This window comes from Naegleria gruberi (assembly GCF_000004985.1).
Source record: "Naegleria gruberi genomic scaffold NAEGRscaffold_51, whole genome shotgun sequence".
Lineage (NCBI taxonomy): Eukaryota > Heterolobosea > Eutetramitea > Acrasida > Naegleriidae > Naegleria > Naegleria gruberi.
The window spans coordinates 283,394-302,778 of record NW_003163276.1 but is presented as its reverse complement, the minus strand read 5'-3'; the positions used below and the strand labels follow the sequence as shown (position 1 = coordinate 302,778).

Genomic DNA, 19,385 nt, shown 5'->3' with positions numbered 1-19,385 from the left:
AGCCTTTATACTTTCTTCCGCCACTACTTCTGGTCTGTATCCAAATCCGACTAATTTTTGAACAATTGATCAATTTTATATTAGTACTATGTATACACTACTATAAACACATACTCCTTCTCAAAAATCGTTCTTCATTCAAAATTGCCACAGCATTCACCAACAAGACAATGATTTTAATTAAAGTCCACAGTGCCATTTTTTTTTAATTTAATTTTAAATTCGATGATGATGATGATGTATATGAGGTCATGTTAGGAGGACACGTTTTGATGAATATCAATTGAATACTATTAAAAATTTCAGTAATATACAGTTTAATAGGATGGTTGGAAATGGATTTAATAGGTCCGATTATTATTATCACCATCACATGAATTTAATAATTATAATTATTAAAAAAAATGTTAAACGCCGTGATGAGAAGAAGAGTATTGAAGAGTTGTACCAATTCTCTTGTTAGCAGTGCTGCAACAACAACAACAACAGCCTCTGTTAGTAATGCAATCAAGATGATGAAAATGACCAATTCAATTTCCACTCAAAGATACTTTTCACTCTCCAACAAGCAACAACAAGCCTTTGAAGAACGATCAAAACATTGGAATGAATTAAAACAACAAGAAAATATCAAGCCTAATAATATTAATATTAGCAATTTAAATTTAGTATTGAAATTTGGAGAAAAGAGTAAACCTTTATCAATTGTTGTAGACTCGGAATTCTTGAAAAAGACACCACTTCAATTAGCTAATGAAGTCTTTTATAAGAATGAAGTAAGCGAGTTTTTAGTTTGTAAAATTAATGGAAAGCTCACTGATATGAATGATACATTTTCTGAAATTTTGAATAATCAAGAATCAAATAATAATAATATTGAATTCTTTACATTTGAAAGTGTTGAAGGAAAGGAAGTATTTTGGCATTCAACAGCTCACATTCTTGGTTGTGCTTTGGAACAAAAGTTTGGTTCATCACTTAAATTATGTGATGGTCCACCTTTGGTTTCAAAAGAAGCTTCTCAAGTTTTAAATGGTGGTTTCTTTTATGAGGGTTTCCTTGAAAATAATGAAAGAATTACAACTGAACAATTGGAAGAATTAGAAAAATTCATGCAACAAGTTGTGAAAGAAAAACATTCATTCCAAAAAATTCACATTACAAAGGAATTGGCAAGAGAAATTTTCAAATATAATCAATTTAAATTGGATATAATAGAGAAAATTCCATCTGGTGAACCAATTACCATGTATAAATGTGGTAATCTTGTAGATTTATGTAGAGGTCCTCATATTCCAAATACTTCAATGATCAAAGCTGTAAAACTTACAAAATTGAGTGGAGCCTATTGGAAGGGTGATGAAAAATCTCCACTTTTACAACGTGTTTATGGTATTTCTTTCCCTAAAGCTAAACAGTTGGAGGATTGGCAAACACTTATTGAAGAAGCTCTCAAGAGGGATCACAGACTTATTGCTAAAAAGCAAGATTTATTCTTCTTCCATGAATACAGTCCTGGAACACCATTCTTCTTACCTCATGGTACTAGACTGTTTAACAAATTGGTTGAATTTATCAGAAAAGAATATAGAAAGAGAGGTTATGATGAAGTTATTACTCCACAAATGTTCCAAAAAGAATTATGGGAAACGTCTGGCCATTGGCAACATTACAAGGACGATATGTTCACTGTAATTGAAGGAACTCAACACAAGGAAGAAACTATTGGAATCAAACCAATGAATTGTCCAGCCCACTGTCTCATGTTTGATAGTAAGATTAGATCATATAGAGAATTACCTGTAAGATTGGCTGATTTCAGTCCACTCCATAGAAATGAACCACGTGGTTCCTTGACAGGTCTCACTCGTGTCAGAAGATTCCATCAAGATGATTCTCACATTTTCTGTACTCATGACCAAGTTAAGAGTGAAATTGAAAATTGTTTACAATTTGTTAAATTTGTTTATAGTGAAATATTTGGATTTAATTTGAGATTCAATTTATCAACAAGACCAGAAAAGTTTGTTGGTGATATTGAAATGTGGGATAAAGCTGAACAATCTCTTAAGGAATGCTTGGATGGATACAATTGGAAACTCAACGAAGGTGATGGTGCTTTCTACGGTCCAAAGATTGATATTCAAATTGAAGACAGCTTACAAAGATTCCATCAATGTGCTACTATTCAATTAGATTTCCAACTTCCTCGTAGATTTAATCTCAAGTATCAAAGTCAAAATGACCAACTCATTACACCAGTCATTATTCACAGAGCTATTTTGGGAAGTATTGAAAGATTTATTGCTCTCTTGACTGAACATTTATCAGGAAGATGGCCATTCTGGCTTAATCCTCGTCAATGTTTTATTTGTCCAGTCTCAGCTGAAAATGCTTCCCTTGTTGATTACTGTAAAGAGGTTAAGGATCAAATTTTCAAGACTGCTGAAGAGAGAGGAGTTTTCTCCAACTATTTCATTGATGTTGATCTTTCTGATAAGACAATGAAGAAAAAGATTAGAGATGCCCAAGTTCTTCAATATAACTTTATCTTGGTTTTGGGAGAAAAGGAAATGCAAGAAAAGACAGTGAGTGTCAGAAAGAGAGATGGTACTCTAGTTGGAACAATGAAAATTGATGCACTCTTATCAATGTGGGAAGAATTATTAAGAACCTATCAATAAAACAAATGTAAATTTATGACTTAATCTTCCTAGATTTGACAACACCAGTTGAAATTTTGCTTTCACCACTATAACCTGCTTGAGATTTAACTTTACCGAATCTATAACCTCCAGTCTTTGCCTTATACTTGTTTTTCAGTCTGAGTCTTGGATTTCTTTGATCTTCCTTCTTGTGTGCTGCTAAACCTCTATTCTTAATAATTGTGTGATCAGCCCTTCTCTTACCACTTTCATCTCTACCTTCATATTCCAAGTTTTCATCTTCAAAATCTCTCTTTTGTTTCTTTGATGAAAAATCAGAACCTCCACGTTTTCTCTTCTTTGAGTCATCCTCTTCTTCATAGTAATCATCTTCATCTTCATCAAAATCAGAATTAGAATCATAAGTCAAAGCACCACTTTCTAACATGGCCTTTTCTTCATCATCCATAGCATCACGCTTTGGTCCCTTTGTAATTTCCTTCATAGCTTCATCAGCATCTCCAAGATATTGAGCCAAAGCCAATTTGCTGTTTGTGGCATTCTTTGATTTAGCATATCTTTGAAGAGCAGTAAATTCGTGGAATGAATCCATTTCTGTCAATGGATCCTTAATCTTCAATTCCTCAGCAATCTTCTTTTTATCTTTCTTTGTAAGCATAAGTCTTTGACGAGATTCAAGTTCTGCCTTTTCAATAGCTTCCAAATGTTTACTTCTTCCTTCAGTACCAATAGAGTATGATTCTTCTGGAGCATCACCAAATTCATTCTTAAGTTCTTTCAAGAGCCCACCCTTTTCAATTCTTTCCATGGCCTTTTTTCTTGTCTTTTCTGACTTTTTCAAAGCAGAATCGTCATAAGAAACAGCCATCATCTTTGGAGCAACATAGGTATCTTGTTCATCATCTTCATCAACATTATCATCACTGTCAGAATCAAATGATGTCTTTAATTTTCTGGAACCAGTCTTCATTTCCATAAGATCTTCATCACTTTCACCCATATCAGAACCATCTTCATCTGAATTAAAAGAAGCACCTTCTTCATCATTCTTTAATAATCTATCTGGATTTGGTTTGAAATCAAATGTCATTGTTGAATCTTGAATATTATTTGCCAATTTAACAAGTTTATCAACTTGATATTTCATTCTTTCATCTATTGGTTTAATCTTTTCTAAAAGTAATCGGAGTTCAACCAAATTTTCCAAAACTGGATGATCTTTAACAGATTTTCCACTTGATTTCAACAAGACATAAAACAAAATATTTGTACAATAAGTCAACATTAAATGATACTTGGTTTCTAAATAACTTAAACCTTCACTTGTTGCTAAATTACCCATTTCAACTTTAGATAAAATTGGATGTAATTGTTCCTTAACTGTAACAAGTTTGTTCTTTAAATCTACAAGTAAATTCATAAATTCAGGAGCATCTTTTTGTATAATTGCAAGTTTTTCTTCAATTGAAACTTGTTCCTTCTTTGAACTTTCTTGAATCTTCTTTTTTGTTGTTGTTTTACTATCTAACATGAAATCATCCAAATAATCACTTGTAGATAATCTCTTTGCTCTTTCTTCTTGCATTCTTTTAACTTCCTCTTCTTCTTCATCAAATTGTTTTCTTTCTCTATTTGTATGTGTCTTTTGAGAAATATTAGTTTGTCCTTCATAGAATTCATTTCTCTTCCATCTTGTTGTTTGTGATGAACCAGCCAAAGCCTTCTTTCTTAATTTGCTAATATCTTCATCGGATTCATCTTCATCACTATATGCTCCTTTATATTCTTCTTCATCATCCTCATCAGAAGAGACTGTTGTTGTTAGTTGAGTTTCATCATCTTCAGATTCATCATCACTTTCATCTTTTTGTTTTTTAGTAACTTTTGCAACTGTTTGTTTTACTAATTTTCTATCAATTGATGTTTCATCAGCATATCCATCATTATCATCGTCATCATCTTGATCATTTGTTTGTATAAGTGGTTGAATAATATCTCTATCCTTGTCCTTTTCTAATAAACCTGTTTTTTGTCTTATTTGCGCAAGTTTTTTAGATTGGAATTTATCAGTTTCTGATTGGAAACTCTCGGCGTCTATTATAGCATCCTCAAGAACTGGCTTTTCGGATTGATGTTTTTTAATATCCTTTCTCTGTTGAGCAAATGCCTTGTTTTTTGATGCTGCTCTTTTAGTGTTTGGCATTTTGTGTTATTTTTTTTTATTCGAGTCAAATTTCTTGTTGAATTTTATCACCAACATTCTCTCTTCAACTCCATTCATCAAATTGTTAGAGTGATGAAGAGAGATGTGTGGGGTGTTATTGTTTGGATAATGTGTTGTTATTTACATTGATGTTATTCCATAGTTGTTATTATTATTATTATTATCAGACGGATTTTTATTTAATATCATATTAGAGTATTTCCGAGGTGTTAAAGGTAAAACTCTTTGGCAAAATTGTACAATAAGGAGTTGAGTGGGGGTAATTATTGAGATTTCATTCTCAGATAAACAGGTTTGAAGGTGAAACAGATTTGAAGCAAATTGATGATTCAAATTAATCTTTTGTGCTTCATTTGGTTGTACCAAAAGCCAGTGAACCGAATGGACACAGAGTTGATGATTTTTCATCTGATAGAGGTTTGTATTGGTCCTCATTTGGAAGTAAAGAATGTTTAGCCCAGAAAAGTTGATCAAAGAATACAAGTAAGGAATAATCTTGGTGGTGAGTAATTGTAAAGTTTGGATCTTCAGCAATAACTGATCTCATAAATTCATCTAATTGTTTGTGAGTTTCAAAGGTAACCTTTCCAGATCCATACTTCTTTTCCAAGCATGCATATAACTTGTCATGTTTAGCTTGGTCAGCAAAATTGAATTCTATTGACCCTTTTCCTTCTCTATTCAAGATAGTATTATAGTTGACTGTTGGTGTAAAAATTATCAAGATAACTCGAATAAAACTTACAAATCGTTTTTCCTATTCTTTCAGTTTCCAAAACCTTCTTGATACCAAGAGAATCAATTATTTTCTCAACAAAATGTTGACAATTTTGTAATTGATCATGATACAGTTTTGTGAGATTCCACTCTACAATAATTTTAGCAATGGTATCGATAATTGAATCCAAAGTAACATTAAAAAGCTCTGCAATACGATGAGTTCTTGTTTGATACAAGTAGGAGTCTGAAACTAATTTTCTTGGTATAATTAATGAGTGAGTCTTATTCCACTGAAGTAAAAATGGTCCAATAATCAATCCAGAACAAACACCTCTCATCTCTTTTGATTTTGATCCAAAGAATTTAAGTACAGGGTTACAGAGTTTTGCTGGGTAAGGTGTCTGAATCTCTTCAATGTAAATCAATTTTATAACAATACCTTGACCTTTCTTTTGTTGGAAGAAAGATAAGGTTGTTGGCCAATCATTTGGTGCCATCTAAATTAAAGTTAGAATTTAAAATTAATTTGAACATACCATAGCATCAGGCATTGTATCCTCAACTGGTTCATCTCCACAGAATACCTGTGTTCTCTGATGGAAAGATAATAACTTGCTGTAAAATTGTTGGGTTTCAGCATTTGATCTATTCAGATAAGTTTCTTTCAGTTTTGTTACATCAGTAAGATCCGTGATGAGTTCATCCAATGTAAGATTCTCTGCCTCTTTGATTCTTCTAGCAGTATCAGATTGACTGCCAATAAAACTTGGTAAATTACTACCAAATCCAAGTTTTGAAACAGAGTAGCATGATGAGGAATCCTTTTGTGATTCTTCATTATCTCTTAGCATTAATCCAAAATGACTACTCTTCTTGTCATCTTCGCTTTCACTGTACCAATCATCTGTGTCCGAGTCAGTTTCTTCTTTCTTAATATTTAAATTTTCAGATTCAACATGAAGAACAGTCTTTTTTGTACTCTCTTCATCTGAATACCAAGGATCAGAGTCATCATCATTGGATGATTTAGAAATTAGGAATGAAGACTTTTTGTGTGAACCTCTAGAATCATCAATATCTTCTTCGAATGAAGATCTTGCAGATCTTTCACTTTCATCTTTAGTCTTTGGTGTAGATATCTTCTTCTTATCAGAATCTAAATCATCTGAGAATACCAGCTTGATCTCTGAAGCAGATGCTTCACGGCCTAGAATATGTTCATCATCACTATCATCAATGGAAGGAAGTTTTAAGGTTACATGATTGGAGGAAGAGGAATTTCTAAATGATTTGTTATTATCATTCTCGGAACTTATTTCTATCTTGACTTCACTGATATCAAGTGCGGAAAAGTCATTTTTAACATGAAGCTTAGTTTGACTTTCAATTTCGGATGCTCTTTCACCCTTCTTGACAATAGGCTCAATTATCGAGCTATCTTTTGATTTTTCATCATCGTCATTGAACCAGTCTTCATCCTCATCTGAGTTTTCCTCAAAATGTTTTATACTACTATTATTAATTGGCTCTCCTCTAAGTACTAAAGGAGTCGAAAAGTTTTCTTCAGATTCACTGTTTGTCATTCCAATCTTTTCTTGTAAAATTTGATTTGGACTCTTTAAATCTACTTCTAATTTCTCATCATCTTTTTCATCTTCCAACCAATTATCATCATCGGAATCTGATTCTGCTTCTTTCCACCTATTAAGATTTGGATTTAAAGCTTCCTCGTTGTGTTTTTGAGTGTCGTTATCCTCATCATCATCACTTCCAAAGGGATTGTCATCAATCAATGAAGATTTTACATTATTATACATCATGAATTCCATGCTCTTTTTCTTTAAGAAATCATCGTCGATACTATCAAATTTAAAATCGTCACTACTATCGCTGCTATCACTATTTCTGGCTGTATGAATATCGTTCTGTGCAATAGGTGAATCAGTATTACCAATATTGGAAAGATGTCCAACTACTGAAGATTTCCTCCTTGTTGGATTTTCAGGTTGAGTTAAAAGTAATTCTTTAAGTTTTGCCAAAAGTAAATATTCTTGTTGAGAAGATATGAATTTCCTTTTTACAAAATCTAAATATGGTTATTTACAGTAAATATTCCAATTCAAACTTACAATAGTTCAAGCATTCTTCTTTCCAATTTTTTACATCCTTTTTCAATTCCAACAAAATTGGATCATTTACCAAAAGACCAAGCTCATTTCTTTCCATTCCTTTCCTAATACTATCAGATGCTTGGTGTTTTTTCTTTGTTTCCTCCATCATTTGAAGAGCTTGTGAAGGATTTGTACAAATGTACATCATGTTGGTTTTATGAAATTTATACAAGTTTTGCCACAAAACATCTTGATATTTGTTTTCTAATTCTCTAAACTTTTTACAAGCACTTTTTGAAAATGTTAATTAATAATAATTCAAATAACCCTCTTACCTCGAACACATTAGAAGAGAAGTTATATCAAGAAATGTAAAAACTCTAGCCATGGCGAGATCAAACATTTCAAATGTAATATCCGATTTAATATCCTCTCCAACATTAATTGGTGAATCATACCGTATAGAAACTATTGATACTCTACTCATCTGATTATCAAATGTTGTTATTGTTTTCCTTCTTGTTGGTGGCATATTTGGTATTTCCACTCTTGATGATTTTTCATCCTCTAAAGGCAAATTATCATTTGCCGGTAACTTTACACTACTAACATTGGATCCCATGTTGTTGTTTCTTCGGGTTGTTGTTTAACTAAATAATCACTCCAAAAAACAATTAATTTATCCAATAATTATTATAAAACACTATTCATCAACACCCTCTATCACGCACACAAGAGATGATTCGAAATCGTTATACTTGTTGTTGTTATTGTTGTTGTTTTAAACAAAGGCACAATTGATGATGATGCCCACTAACAAAAAAAGTGTTGAATTGGCTTGCGAATATTTTTTAACGAGTTTGTTGTTATTTGACTAACAAGTGATGATATCAACATGACGAGTTTTAATTTGATGAGTATCACTGAAACCTTTTTAAAATATGGACACTACAGAATCAATATTGGTTTGAATATTCAGTTGTTTTCATGATAACAAGTTGAGATAACTTTAGATAAGTTCTTCATGCTTGTGGTTGTTTCTCATCTTGAAAAAACAAAATAATGGAGGGAAAACAAATTTTCTTTTAAAAAAAAATGAAAACACTCATAGCTGACTGTGGAGGTTCTTCCATCAAAATTGGATATGGAGCAACATCGGAATCAGAAGTGTTGGAACATTGTAGACTTGATAAAAATCCTCTGATCATTCCTAATTATATTGCTAAACATAGATCTACATCGGGAGCTCCTGGATCAGTTTTTATTGGTGATGAATTGGAAAATGATTGTGAATGTTTTGCATCACTTTTATTTAGGAGACCAATTGAAAAGGGATATATAGTGGATTGTGAAACTCAATCAATAATTATGGACCATATTTTAAAGAATCACTTTCCAACTTTACAAACTAACGAAACTAGACTCTTTTTGCCTCATCAACCTTTCACTCCTAAAACACTCCAAAGAGATATATGCCAACTTGTCTTTGAATATTATGGATTTAAAGAATATTCATCAATTTCAAGCCAATATTTAAGTTTTTTTGGATATTTAAATGAAATTAGAGATGAAAAAACTCCACTCAATTCCCAAACTTCAAATAATTCAATTGTACAATCAAAGAGTGCTCTTGTAATAGATTCTGGATTTTCATTTTCACATATTTATCCCATTGTAAATTCTCTCCCAGTCAAACAGGCAATTAAAAGAATAGATATTGGTGGAAAACTATTGACCAATTATTTCAAAGAAGTTGTTTCAGGAAGACACTACGATATGATGGATGAAACTTATTTAATGAATATAGTGAAAGAGAGATTATGTTTAGTTTCTAACAATTTTGAAGAAGATTTGAATTTGTGCTCGTATATAGATTCACCATTTTTAGTTGATTATGTTTTACCAGATTACAAGAACAGTAAGACTGGTTATGTGTTGAAAACTGATAGACCATCAAATGAAGATTTACAAATTCTTACCTTGAATCAAGAAAGAATGGCAATACCTGAAATTTTATTTAGACCTTCTGATATTGGAATTAATCAGGCTGGAGTTTCTGAAACAGCTGCTAGAACTATTTTAACAGAATTCAAATCGAGTGTAGAACAGTCAATCCTTTTTGATACAATCCTTTTAACAGGTGGTAGTACCAAGTTTAAAAACTTTAAATCTAGGCTTCAAAACGATCTGAGAGGTTTTGCTCCACAAGAATTCAAATCAGTCACTGTTCATGAAAGTAAGAATCCAATGACTTTATGTTGGAGAGGAGCCTCAGCATTTTCCTTTTATGAAAAACAATTATTGGACAATAGTACAGTAAAGAAGGAAGAATATGATGAAACTGGATTTGAAATTTGTTTGGATAGATTCACCAGTTCATAATAGAGTCTATGATGACAATTTACTACTAGAATCCTCATATTAAATAAAAAACATTACCAATATAAATAATTATTGTTTTTTATGTGTTAAGATTTTCGCCTTCATATTATAATCCCATTCGAGAAGGATAATAATCTCTGTTAAAAAGTTTACAAGTCTTTAGTGTTTTTAAGATATTTTCCAATGTTTCTACCCATACCCTTGCCTTCCACGGAAGCACAGAGTGATTGAGTATCGACTTTTTCTTTCATAATTCTCTTGTATTCTTGTAAATGTGGAGCAACATTTGTAACATCGGATTCAATGAAGAATTTGATAATGTGTCCTCTTTGTTTGTGGTGCATTGTGGCTTCATTATATTCAATGTAACCACGAATAACTAAAGCGTCAATAAGTTCTGTATCGGATAAACCTTGGAAGCTCTTGAATTCCTTGTGGATTGTTTTTCTCATAACATCAAGATTTGTTGGTACGTGATAAGTTTCCTTCATCCAAGGCAAAATCTTCAACATTCTACGGTAGAGAAACAAAACGTTAGCGTTGGCTTCTTCTAATGATTTACTTCTAATGTAGGCATAATCAGTGAAATTAGCACTTTGAATTGATGATAAATTAGCAACCAAAGGAGATGATTTGGTTGATACGGCCTTGTTGAGTTGTATGATTGATGATGAAGAAGCCTTTTTAAACATTTTTTTAAATTTTTATTTTAAAAATATTTGATGGTATTGAGTTGCTATTAACTATTGTGTTATGTTATTGCGATTGTCATCGTAAAATGAATGGACAACAATAAGTGTACGATCAAGTTTTTATCAATAATGAATGACTCTCATCATGCTGGTTGTGTTGTCAAAATTTGCGCGCTATTTTTCTCTCCCGCCCAAATTAAAATTTTAAATTAAATCAAAAAAAATGTACACAAACAAATCCAACAATAAACCTCGGCTGCTAAACAAGCCCACAAAGAAGAAAGGAGACCATGGCAGTCAACAAGAAAGATTGGATGACGATGAAAAAGCTCAACAATTAAAAGAATATAGAGAAAAGAAAAAACTAGAGGAAATTGAAATTGACAAACGATTCTTTGGACCACAGATGGAGGGTACAAAGAATCTGGGTTGGTTGGTAAACTTTAGAGCAACGAGTGTACCAGAAAAATTGACTATGGGTGGGTCCGGAGGTGAAGATGATGCCAATTCTTCGGATATGGATCTTGCTGCAGTTGTGTTATATTTTATGAGTGATGAAGGTGACTCTTTTTCTGTCACCAAAGTATTCGAACCATATTTCTATATTGCTGTGAAGGATGACAATTCATTTACAGAAGTTTGCAATTATTTAACATCAATGGACCCAATAGTATCATTGGATATAGTAGATAAAGAAGATCTTGACAAGGTTAATCACCTTTCCGGTATAAAGGCAAAGTACTTGAAATTGAGATTTAAAAACGTTCAACAATTGATGGAAATGAGATCTAAGTTATTACCAATAATTGAAAAAAATAAGAAAAAGAGTCAAGATTCGTTTGAGCTATTAGAAGAAGAGTTATTGAACGAAGAAATGGAGGATCAGTTCTTAGATGATCTTGATGACTACGAAAGAGGAATTAGACGTAAAAGGAAAGCTAAACTTTCGACTATTGATTGTGTTGACAAGATAGTTGATATTAGAGAATATGATATTAAATATCATATTCGTTGTGCCATTGATACAGATTTAAGAGTTGGTTATTGGTATGATATTTCTGTTGAGGAAGGAAATGTTTTGATTTCAAAGAGAGAAGATATCGAAGAAAGAGCTGTTCCTAAAGTTTGTGCTTTCGATATTGAAACCACAAAACCTCCTCTCATGTTCCCTGATCCACAATCAGATAGAATTATGATGATATCTTATATGATTGACGGCCACGGTTACTTAATTGTGAATCGTGAAATCGTCGCTGAAGATATCGAAAATTTTGATTATACTCCAAAAGATGAATTCCCTGGATATTTTGAAGTTTTCAACGTAGAAAATGAAAAAGAGTTATTACTTAAATGGTTTTCACATATGCAAGAAGAAAAACCATGTGTATATGTGACGTATAACGGTGACTTTTTCGATTGGCCTTTCATAGAACAAAGAGCTAGTGTATATTCACTGAATCTTAGAGACCATGTAGGTTACTATAGAATGTCAGGAGATTGCAAAAAGCTTGGATCTGACACGCTTTATGGCAGTAGTTTTGGTCTCCATATCGATTGTCTGTATTGGGTTATCAGAGACAGTTATTTACCTCAAGGTTCTCATGGTTTGAAAGCTGTCACTAAAGCCAAGTTAAAGTATGATCCTATTGAAGTAGATCCTGAAGATATGTTACCTTTTGCAACAAGTCAACCTCAAAAATTGGCTTCTTATTCTGTTTCTGATGCAGTTTCAACATACTATTTATATATGAAGTATATCAATCCTTTTATCTTCTCACTTTGTAACATTATTCCAATGCCACCAGATGAAGTTTTGAGAAAAGGATCAGGTACACTCTGTGAAACACTTCTCATGGTACAAGCATTCAAGGGTAATATTATTTTCCCAAATAGATATCAATCAGATCCTGAAAAGATGTATAAGGGTCACTTGTTAGCAAGTGAAACATATATCGGTGGTCGTGTAGAAGGTTTAAAGTCTGGTGTTTATAGATCAGATATACCATACAAATTCAAATTAAATCCAGACAGATATCAACAATTAGTTGATAATGTAGATAGAGTCATTAGATTTGCAATTGAAGTTGAACAACAATTGAAAGTTGAAGATGTTGCCAACTTTGAGGAATTGAAACAAGAAATTATTGATGGTTTACTTAAACTCAAAGAAAAACCAGAAAGAGAAGAATGTCCAAAATTATATCACTTGGATGTTGGTGCTATGTATCCTAACATTATTCTTACACACAGACTTCAACCATCTGCTATTGTTAACGAGGACACCTGTGCTCAATGCATTTACAATAAGCCAGAGAATGATTGTAAGAGAATAATGAAGTGGCACTTTAGAGCTGAATATTTTACAGCATCTAGATCTGAATTTAATATTGCCAAGAATTCTTTAATGAACGATAATCCAAACTTTACCAATGAAGAATTAAGAAAGAGAGTGGGTGAAATCAGTCAAAAGGCCCACAAGAAGAAATATAATAAGGAAAGTATGGTCAAGGATGCTACTATTTGTCAAAGAGAAAATCCATTCTATGTAAATACAGTTAGAGAATTTCGTGACAGAAGATATGTACTTAAAGATAAATCCAAAGAATGGAAGGACAAGTCTAAAGATCCAGAATTTGAAGAAAAGTCCAAAGTCATGTTAGTTTTGTACGATTCTCTTCAACTTGCCCACAAGTGTATTTTGAACTCTTTCTACGGTTACGTTATGAGAAAAGCTGCCAGATGGTACAGTATGGAAATGGCTGGTGTTGTTACTTACAATGGTGCTCAAATTATTAGAATGGCCAGAGAGCTTATCGATGATATTGGTATTTCATTGGAATTGGATACTGATGGTATTTGGTGCATGCTCCCTGGTTCATTCCCTGAAAATTATACACTCAAGCTTACTAATGGTAAGAAGAGAACAATCTCCTATCCTTGTTTGATGTTGAACGCAGATGTTGCTCAAAATTTCAGTAACGATCAATATCAAAATTTCAATCCAGAAACTGGAAAATGGGACAAGAGAGCTGAATGTTCCATTTTCTTCGAAGTTGACGGTCCTTATCGTGCTATGATTTTGCCAGCCTCAAAGGAAGAAGGTAAATCTATTAAGAAGAGATATGCAGTTTTCAATCATGATGGTACTTTGGCTGAATTGAAGGGTTTCGAAATTAAAAGAAGAGGTGAACTTAAGCTTATTAAGATTTTCCAATCTCAAGTTTTCGAACAATTCTTAAAAGGATATTCTCTCTCTGAATGTTATCAACATGTTGCTGAAATTGCAAATAGATGGCTGGATATTCTTTACACTAAAGGTGAAGGAATTGAAACTAAGCAACTCTTTGATTATATTACTGAAAGTTCTAACATGAGTAAGAGGTTAGAAGAATATGGTAATCAAAAGGCAGCAAGAATTACAGCAGCTAAAAGATTGGTTGATCTTTTTGGTGAACAAATGGTTAGAGATAAGGGTTTAGTTTGTAGTTACATTGTGGCAAAGAAACCTGAAAATGCTAGTGTTACAGAACGTGTTATTCCAACAGTTGTTTTCCAAAAGGAGGAATCTGTATGCTTGTCATTCTTGAAGAAGTGGACAAAGGATACATCAATGACAGAAATCGATCTCAAGGAAATTGTTGATTGGGATTATTATATTGAAAGATTGGGTAGTGCTATTCAAAAAATTATTACTATTCCTGCAGCTTTACAAGCTATTGATAATCCAGTACCTAGAGTTAAGCACCCAGATTGGTTGCTCAAAAAGTTGAGAGAAAATGCAAGTCAAAGCAAACAAAGATCCTTGATGGATATGCTTAAGAAGATACCCGTAACAGAAGATTCTTCCTCTGATAGTGATGAAGAAATGGAAGACGCTTCAGGTGATGAAAAACCAAAATCTAAATCTACAAAGAGAAAGATTGACGATGTTGATGATGATTCATTAGGTGAAGAGGTAGGGCAAAAGAGAAAGAAGAAAAAGAAGAAGAACAAGACCAAGAAATCTAAATCCTCAGATGGTAACACTCTTGTCAATGATGGTACTATGGCTTCATATGTTCAATTTTATTCTAACCAACTTAAAGACCTCGTGTGGCATGTTATTGAAGTTAGAGAATCCGAAACACCAGGTCTTCTCAAGCTTTTTATTAGTGTTGGAGGTAAAATGAGAACATTCAAGATAGAAGTACCAAGAGTTGTCTATCTCAATTTTTATCAAAAGCAAGGTGAATCAGAGGAGCCTCATAAGAAATTACCAATTCTCTCAAGTCAGCTTGTTGAAACTTCAGTAGCTAATAAGAGAGATACATTCCTCTATAGAAAAGAGTTGCTAGAGTCGTACTACCAAAAGAACTTGCAAACTATTTACTCTGAATTCTCTAATCCTCATATTCAAGGTGTTTATGAGACACAAATTGATCCTGTTCTTAGAGCTGTTCTTTCAATTGGTTCACTTTGTCAAGTACATCCAAAGTCAAGAGAAAAGATTGACTCTGCCAATACGCTTACTGTTTCAGATCTTGTTCAAGTTGACGGAAGTCATTCTAAGAAGAATCCTGGTGTATCTTATCTCAAAGATGTAACAAACTTGCAAAAATTATATCTTTTTGAAAGTTGTTGTGATGTCAGAGGTGTTATTGGTTTGTTCTCTTTTGCAAACAAGAAAGCATATATTTATTTGATTCATTCAATTGATCTCCAAACTACAGGTTTGCATCCTGATAGATTATTCGATGAAGTATTAGATCAAATTATTGAGCAATCTAACTTGAATATTACAGAAATTGAAGAATTTGAATTGGATGTTTTCAAGAATAGAGTTGATGTACTTAAAGAAATTAACAACATTTTGGCGAAGGAAAGAAAGGCATCATCTCTGCTTTTAGTTCAGTCTCCATTCTCATACCAAACTCATTCAGCCTCTGAAATCGCTCCAATGTTAGAAGAAATACCTATTGTAGCCATTCCTTTCAGTGAAGAAGACAACAAATATCAACATGCTCTCTCAGCATACTGGACTAATAATTGTATCAAGCAAATGTTTATCAGATATTGTGCTATTGAAAAATGGTATAAGGATATGACTAACTACAGTAACTATTGTGGTATTCCTATTGGTAATATTGAATCAAATGACTTTGTTATGCATTTAATTGACATGATGTTTGGAAGAAGTTTACAAAATGACTATGTATTGTGGTTAAGCAAGGCCAACAAACCAGATTTAGGAGGTTGCGAAAATGATGCACTACAACAACAAGCATTGTTGAGTGATGACCAATTGTATTCCAGAAGTGGTACTTTTATTAATCACTCTGCTTGCTATCACTCAGTTTGTGTTGAGTTTGATATTTCTCACTTGGACATTAATGCCATTTTGCAAAGTAGTTTTATTGAAGAAACAATTGATGACAAGATTAGTAATTCATCTAAATTCTCCACTGTTACTGAAATTTTCAAAATATTCAAGCAAGTTGTTTCCAAAATGTTCGCAGATGTTCACAATGATGACAATACCTGTCCTGATGTTCCAGATTTGTTGTTATCAAATCTTTATAGATGGTGTTGTAATACTCATGCTAAGCTTTTCCATCCTGAAATTTTAGCATTCATCTACAGACTTCAAAAGAAAGTCTTCCTCCAACTCTGTGCTCACTTTAAGAAGTGTGGATGTAGAATCATCTATGCCAACTTCACTAAGATTATTGTAGATACTGGCAAGAATACTACAGATGAAGCTAAGGTTTACACTGACTACCTTAAGTCAAGCATTCAACAACAAAAGTTATTCACTTGGGTTGATATTGAAGTTAAAAACACTTGGAGTAATTTGTTGTGGTTTAATCAAGATAACTTCTTGGGCTTTAAGGAAGACCAAGAAACAGAGACTGGACTTTCTTCTGATCCACACATTGATTTATTGAGTGAACTTCCAGAATCAGTTAGAGTACATTTAGTATTCTATCTTTCTACTTACATGTATGAATGTCTCAAGTATAGAAGATCATTGGATGAAAAAATTTCAACAATGAAGGCAGAAGAAGTTCAAAAGATCCAAGAAGAACATGCCCAAGAATATTTGACAACTAAATTCTCAGAAGGTTTGATGGAAGTGATGAGTAATCAACTCAAAGAGCTCTCCCTACAATTAGAATCAGAAAAAGATATTAGATTAGAGTTTGTTAATGCAATTTGCCATATGCTTTCAATTGATCTTTTTATTAGAGATGAAGTTAATGTGCTCAAGAGATCTTTACTGAAATTATTGGGTGTAAAGGAATTCTCTTCCGAATCAATGTTCAAGAGATCCCAGAATATTTTCAAGGTTCCTGATATGATTTGTTCATTCTGTAGTTCTTGTTGTGATCTTGAGCTTGGTAAACCAACAACAGAAAACATCTTTAAATGTAAACACTGCTCGAATGACTTTGACAAATCTCTAATTGAGGGAAGATTAATTGACTATGTTCAAAATAAGATGGTTGGATATCAATTGCAAGATTTACAATGTTCTAGATGCTCCCAAATTAATGCCAATAACGTACTTGAACGTTGCCACTGTTCAGGTAAATGGATTTCTGCCCAAGTAGAAAATAAGAGTGAAAAGGTAGCAGACACAATTCACCTTATCCATTCCATTTCTCAACAACATAATTTTGATACATTGAATGAAATTATTTCATACATGTTGAAGAAGAAAAAATAATCTGAATAAATTAACCTAGTAAATTAAAAGTAACTATTCCTTAATTCATTACATCAAATCAGATTACAACATAGAAATAAGCTAGATATTTATTAATGTACATTAGTTTGGTGTTAACAAGTTTAGTGCAACATCTTGTCCAAAGAGTTTTCCTTTCTTAGATCCTGAATAGTACCAACAAATGATCGTTCTCCTGAGAATTTAGTTTCACTGACGCTCAACCAAATTGGGAACATTGATCCACTCTTATCTTTAGCAGTAACTTTTCTACCTCTTCCAATAACTTTCTTTTCTCCAGTTTCCAAATAGTGAGAAACATATGAATCGTGATTAATGGAATACTTCTCAGGCATGAGTTGTTTAATATTCTTTCCAATAAGTTCATCTCTATTATAACCAAACATCTTTTCAGATGACTTGTTTAAGAAACAAATATTACATTTTAGATCAATAATAATGACAGCATCAACAAGGTTTTCCAAAAGAGAAGTAACAGAAGAATTACTATGCTTACTCTTATCCTTTCTTAAATCTTGAATTGTAGCAGTGAAAGCATGTCTTCCTAACCAAGCAGATTCAGCAACACTCAACCAAATTGGGAAAATTAAACCATCCTTAGCACGAGCTTCAACCATTCTAATTAGATGTAAAGTTGTGTATTAGAGAGAAATTATTCATAGTATAAAAACTTACCTTCCAGATCCAATAATTTTAGCTTGACCAGTTCTTAAATAATTATCAACATAATTATCATGTTGAATTCTATGAGTATTACTCATTAAAATCTTGACATTTCTTCCAATAACTTCCTTCTTTGTATAACCAAATGCCTTTTCAGCAGATTTGTTCATATATTGAACAATCTTATCATCTGTAATAATAATTACAGAATCAACAAAGTCATCAAAGAAAACAGCTCCATCATCCATTTCTGGTTCTTCATCTGAGGCATAAATTGATGGAAATTGATCTGTATGACGTTGAGCATGAAGTTGTGCAGTATTTGATGATGACATTTCACTTCCACTTGTTTGACTTGAAGTGTCATCTGCATCATTTTCAGTTGTAATATATAATCTAATAGCAGAGTCAACTGGAACATTTTGTTTACAAATATTAAAATCTTCTTCCTTTCTAATATTAATAAAATCACCTTCTGTATCACGGTATTTAATAATTGGTTTTAAACAATTATATTCTTCAATAATCTTTAATTTCAATTCACTAAAAGTAGCTCTATCTCTTTTCAATGCAATTAAATGAACATCTTCAGCATGATAACATTTAAAAACTAAATCAGCTGAAACACCACCTCCTGAACTACCTGCACTCAATTCAGACAAGTTACTATTTTGGAAATTAGATGGTTGAGCTGTTTGTGTGAAATTTCCACCTCCACCTGTACTATTACTAGCAGTACCATTATTATTATTATTAATATTATTAGAACTGCTACTACTACTTGTTGGTGGAATCATATCGGAATCATTTTCTGAAAGTGTTTCAAGGAAATTTGTAATATTTGAATTCTTTTTAAGTGCTTCAACAAGTTTTTTAAACTTTTTACGATGACCAAGTTTTGTCACTTGAAGTTGATTCATATCTATTTTTATATAATTGTATGTACATGTTATTGTATTATTATTGTATGTATTAGTATTATTATAAATAGTGTTATTATTGTAATATTAAATATATATTTGTAAAAAGTATTATAAATGAATGTATAATGATTGTATTCAAAGAGATGGGAATTAACAATGGGTGATGACAGTAACGGATAATATTACGGATATTTAGTTCAATTTAGAAAGATTCGAATAAAAACATCAATTAATGATCATCACAACATATCTATTAGAAACTAATGGAAATAATAATAAT

The 19,385-nt window shown here is 32.3% G+C and overlaps 7 protein-coding genes across 7 annotated transcripts; 3 read left to right on the top strand and 4 right to left on the bottom strand.

The window, feature by feature from the left end:
* Nucleotides 1–521: 521 nt before the first annotated feature.
* NAEGRDRAFT_60851 (uncharacterized protein) lies at nt 522–2,684 on the top strand (the record flags this gene model as incomplete). Its single annotated transcript, XM_002672796.1, has 1 exon — nt 522–2,684. The coding sequence occupies one exon, from the start codon at nt 522–524 to the stop codon at nt 2,682–2,684; it is 2,163 nt and encodes a 720-aa protein (XP_002672842.1).
* Nucleotides 2,681–4,873, bottom strand: NAEGRDRAFT_81146 (neuroguidin-like protein). The gene has a single exon (XM_002672734.1). It carries the CDS (start codon nt 4,867–4,869, stop codon nt 2,698–2,700), a length of 2,172 nt encoding a protein of 723 aa, XP_002672780.1. The 5' UTR covers nt 4,870–4,873; the 3' UTR covers nt 2,681–2,697.
* Nucleotides 4,874–5,239: 366 nt separating this feature from the next.
* Nucleotides 5,240–8,343, bottom strand: NAEGRDRAFT_72201 (uncharacterized protein; the record flags this gene model as incomplete). Its single annotated transcript, XM_002672733.1, has 5 exons — nt 5,240–5,592; nt 5,636–6,107; nt 6,147–7,696; nt 7,740–8,011; nt 8,057–8,343. The coding sequence occupies 5 exons, from the start codon at nt 8,341–8,343 to the stop codon at nt 5,240–5,242; spliced, it is 2,934 nt and encodes a 977-aa protein (XP_002672779.1).
* Nucleotides 8,344–8,816: 473 nt separating this feature from the next.
* Nucleotides 8,817–10,103, top strand: NAEGRDRAFT_72200 (actin-related protein ARP6; the record flags this gene model as incomplete). Its single annotated transcript, XM_002672795.1, has 1 exon — nt 8,817–10,103. One exon carries the CDS (start codon nt 8,817–8,819, stop codon nt 10,101–10,103), a length of 1,287 nt encoding a protein of 428 aa, XP_002672841.1.
* Nucleotides 10,104–10,164: 61 nt separating this feature from the next.
* On the bottom strand, nt 10,165–10,795 carry NAEGRDRAFT_81145 (NADH-ubiquinone oxidoreductase; the record flags this gene model as incomplete). The annotated part of the gene is made up of 1 exon (XM_002672732.1): nt 10,165–10,795. The coding sequence occupies one exon, from the start codon at nt 10,793–10,795 to the stop codon at nt 10,253–10,255; it is 543 nt and encodes a 180-aa protein (XP_002672778.1). The 3' UTR covers nt 10,165–10,252.
* A 223-nt stretch (nt 10,796–11,018) lies between these two features.
* NAEGRDRAFT_59151 (uncharacterized protein) lies at nt 11,019–17,530 on the top strand (the record flags this gene model as incomplete). Its single annotated transcript, XM_002672794.1, has 1 exon — nt 11,019–17,530. The coding sequence occupies one exon, from the start codon at nt 11,019–11,021 to the stop codon at nt 17,499–17,501; it is 6,483 nt and encodes a 2,160-aa protein (XP_002672840.1). The 3' UTR covers nt 17,502–17,530.
* Nucleotides 17,531–17,623: 93 nt separating this feature from the next.
* NAEGRDRAFT_52059 (uncharacterized protein) lies at nt 17,624–19,102 on the bottom strand (the record flags this gene model as incomplete). Its single annotated transcript, XM_002672731.1, has 2 exons — nt 17,624–18,137; nt 18,195–19,102. 2 exons carry the CDS (start codon nt 19,100–19,102, stop codon nt 17,624–17,626), a joined length of 1,422 nt encoding a protein of 473 aa, XP_002672777.1.
* Nucleotides 19,103–19,385: the final 283 nt, after the last annotated feature.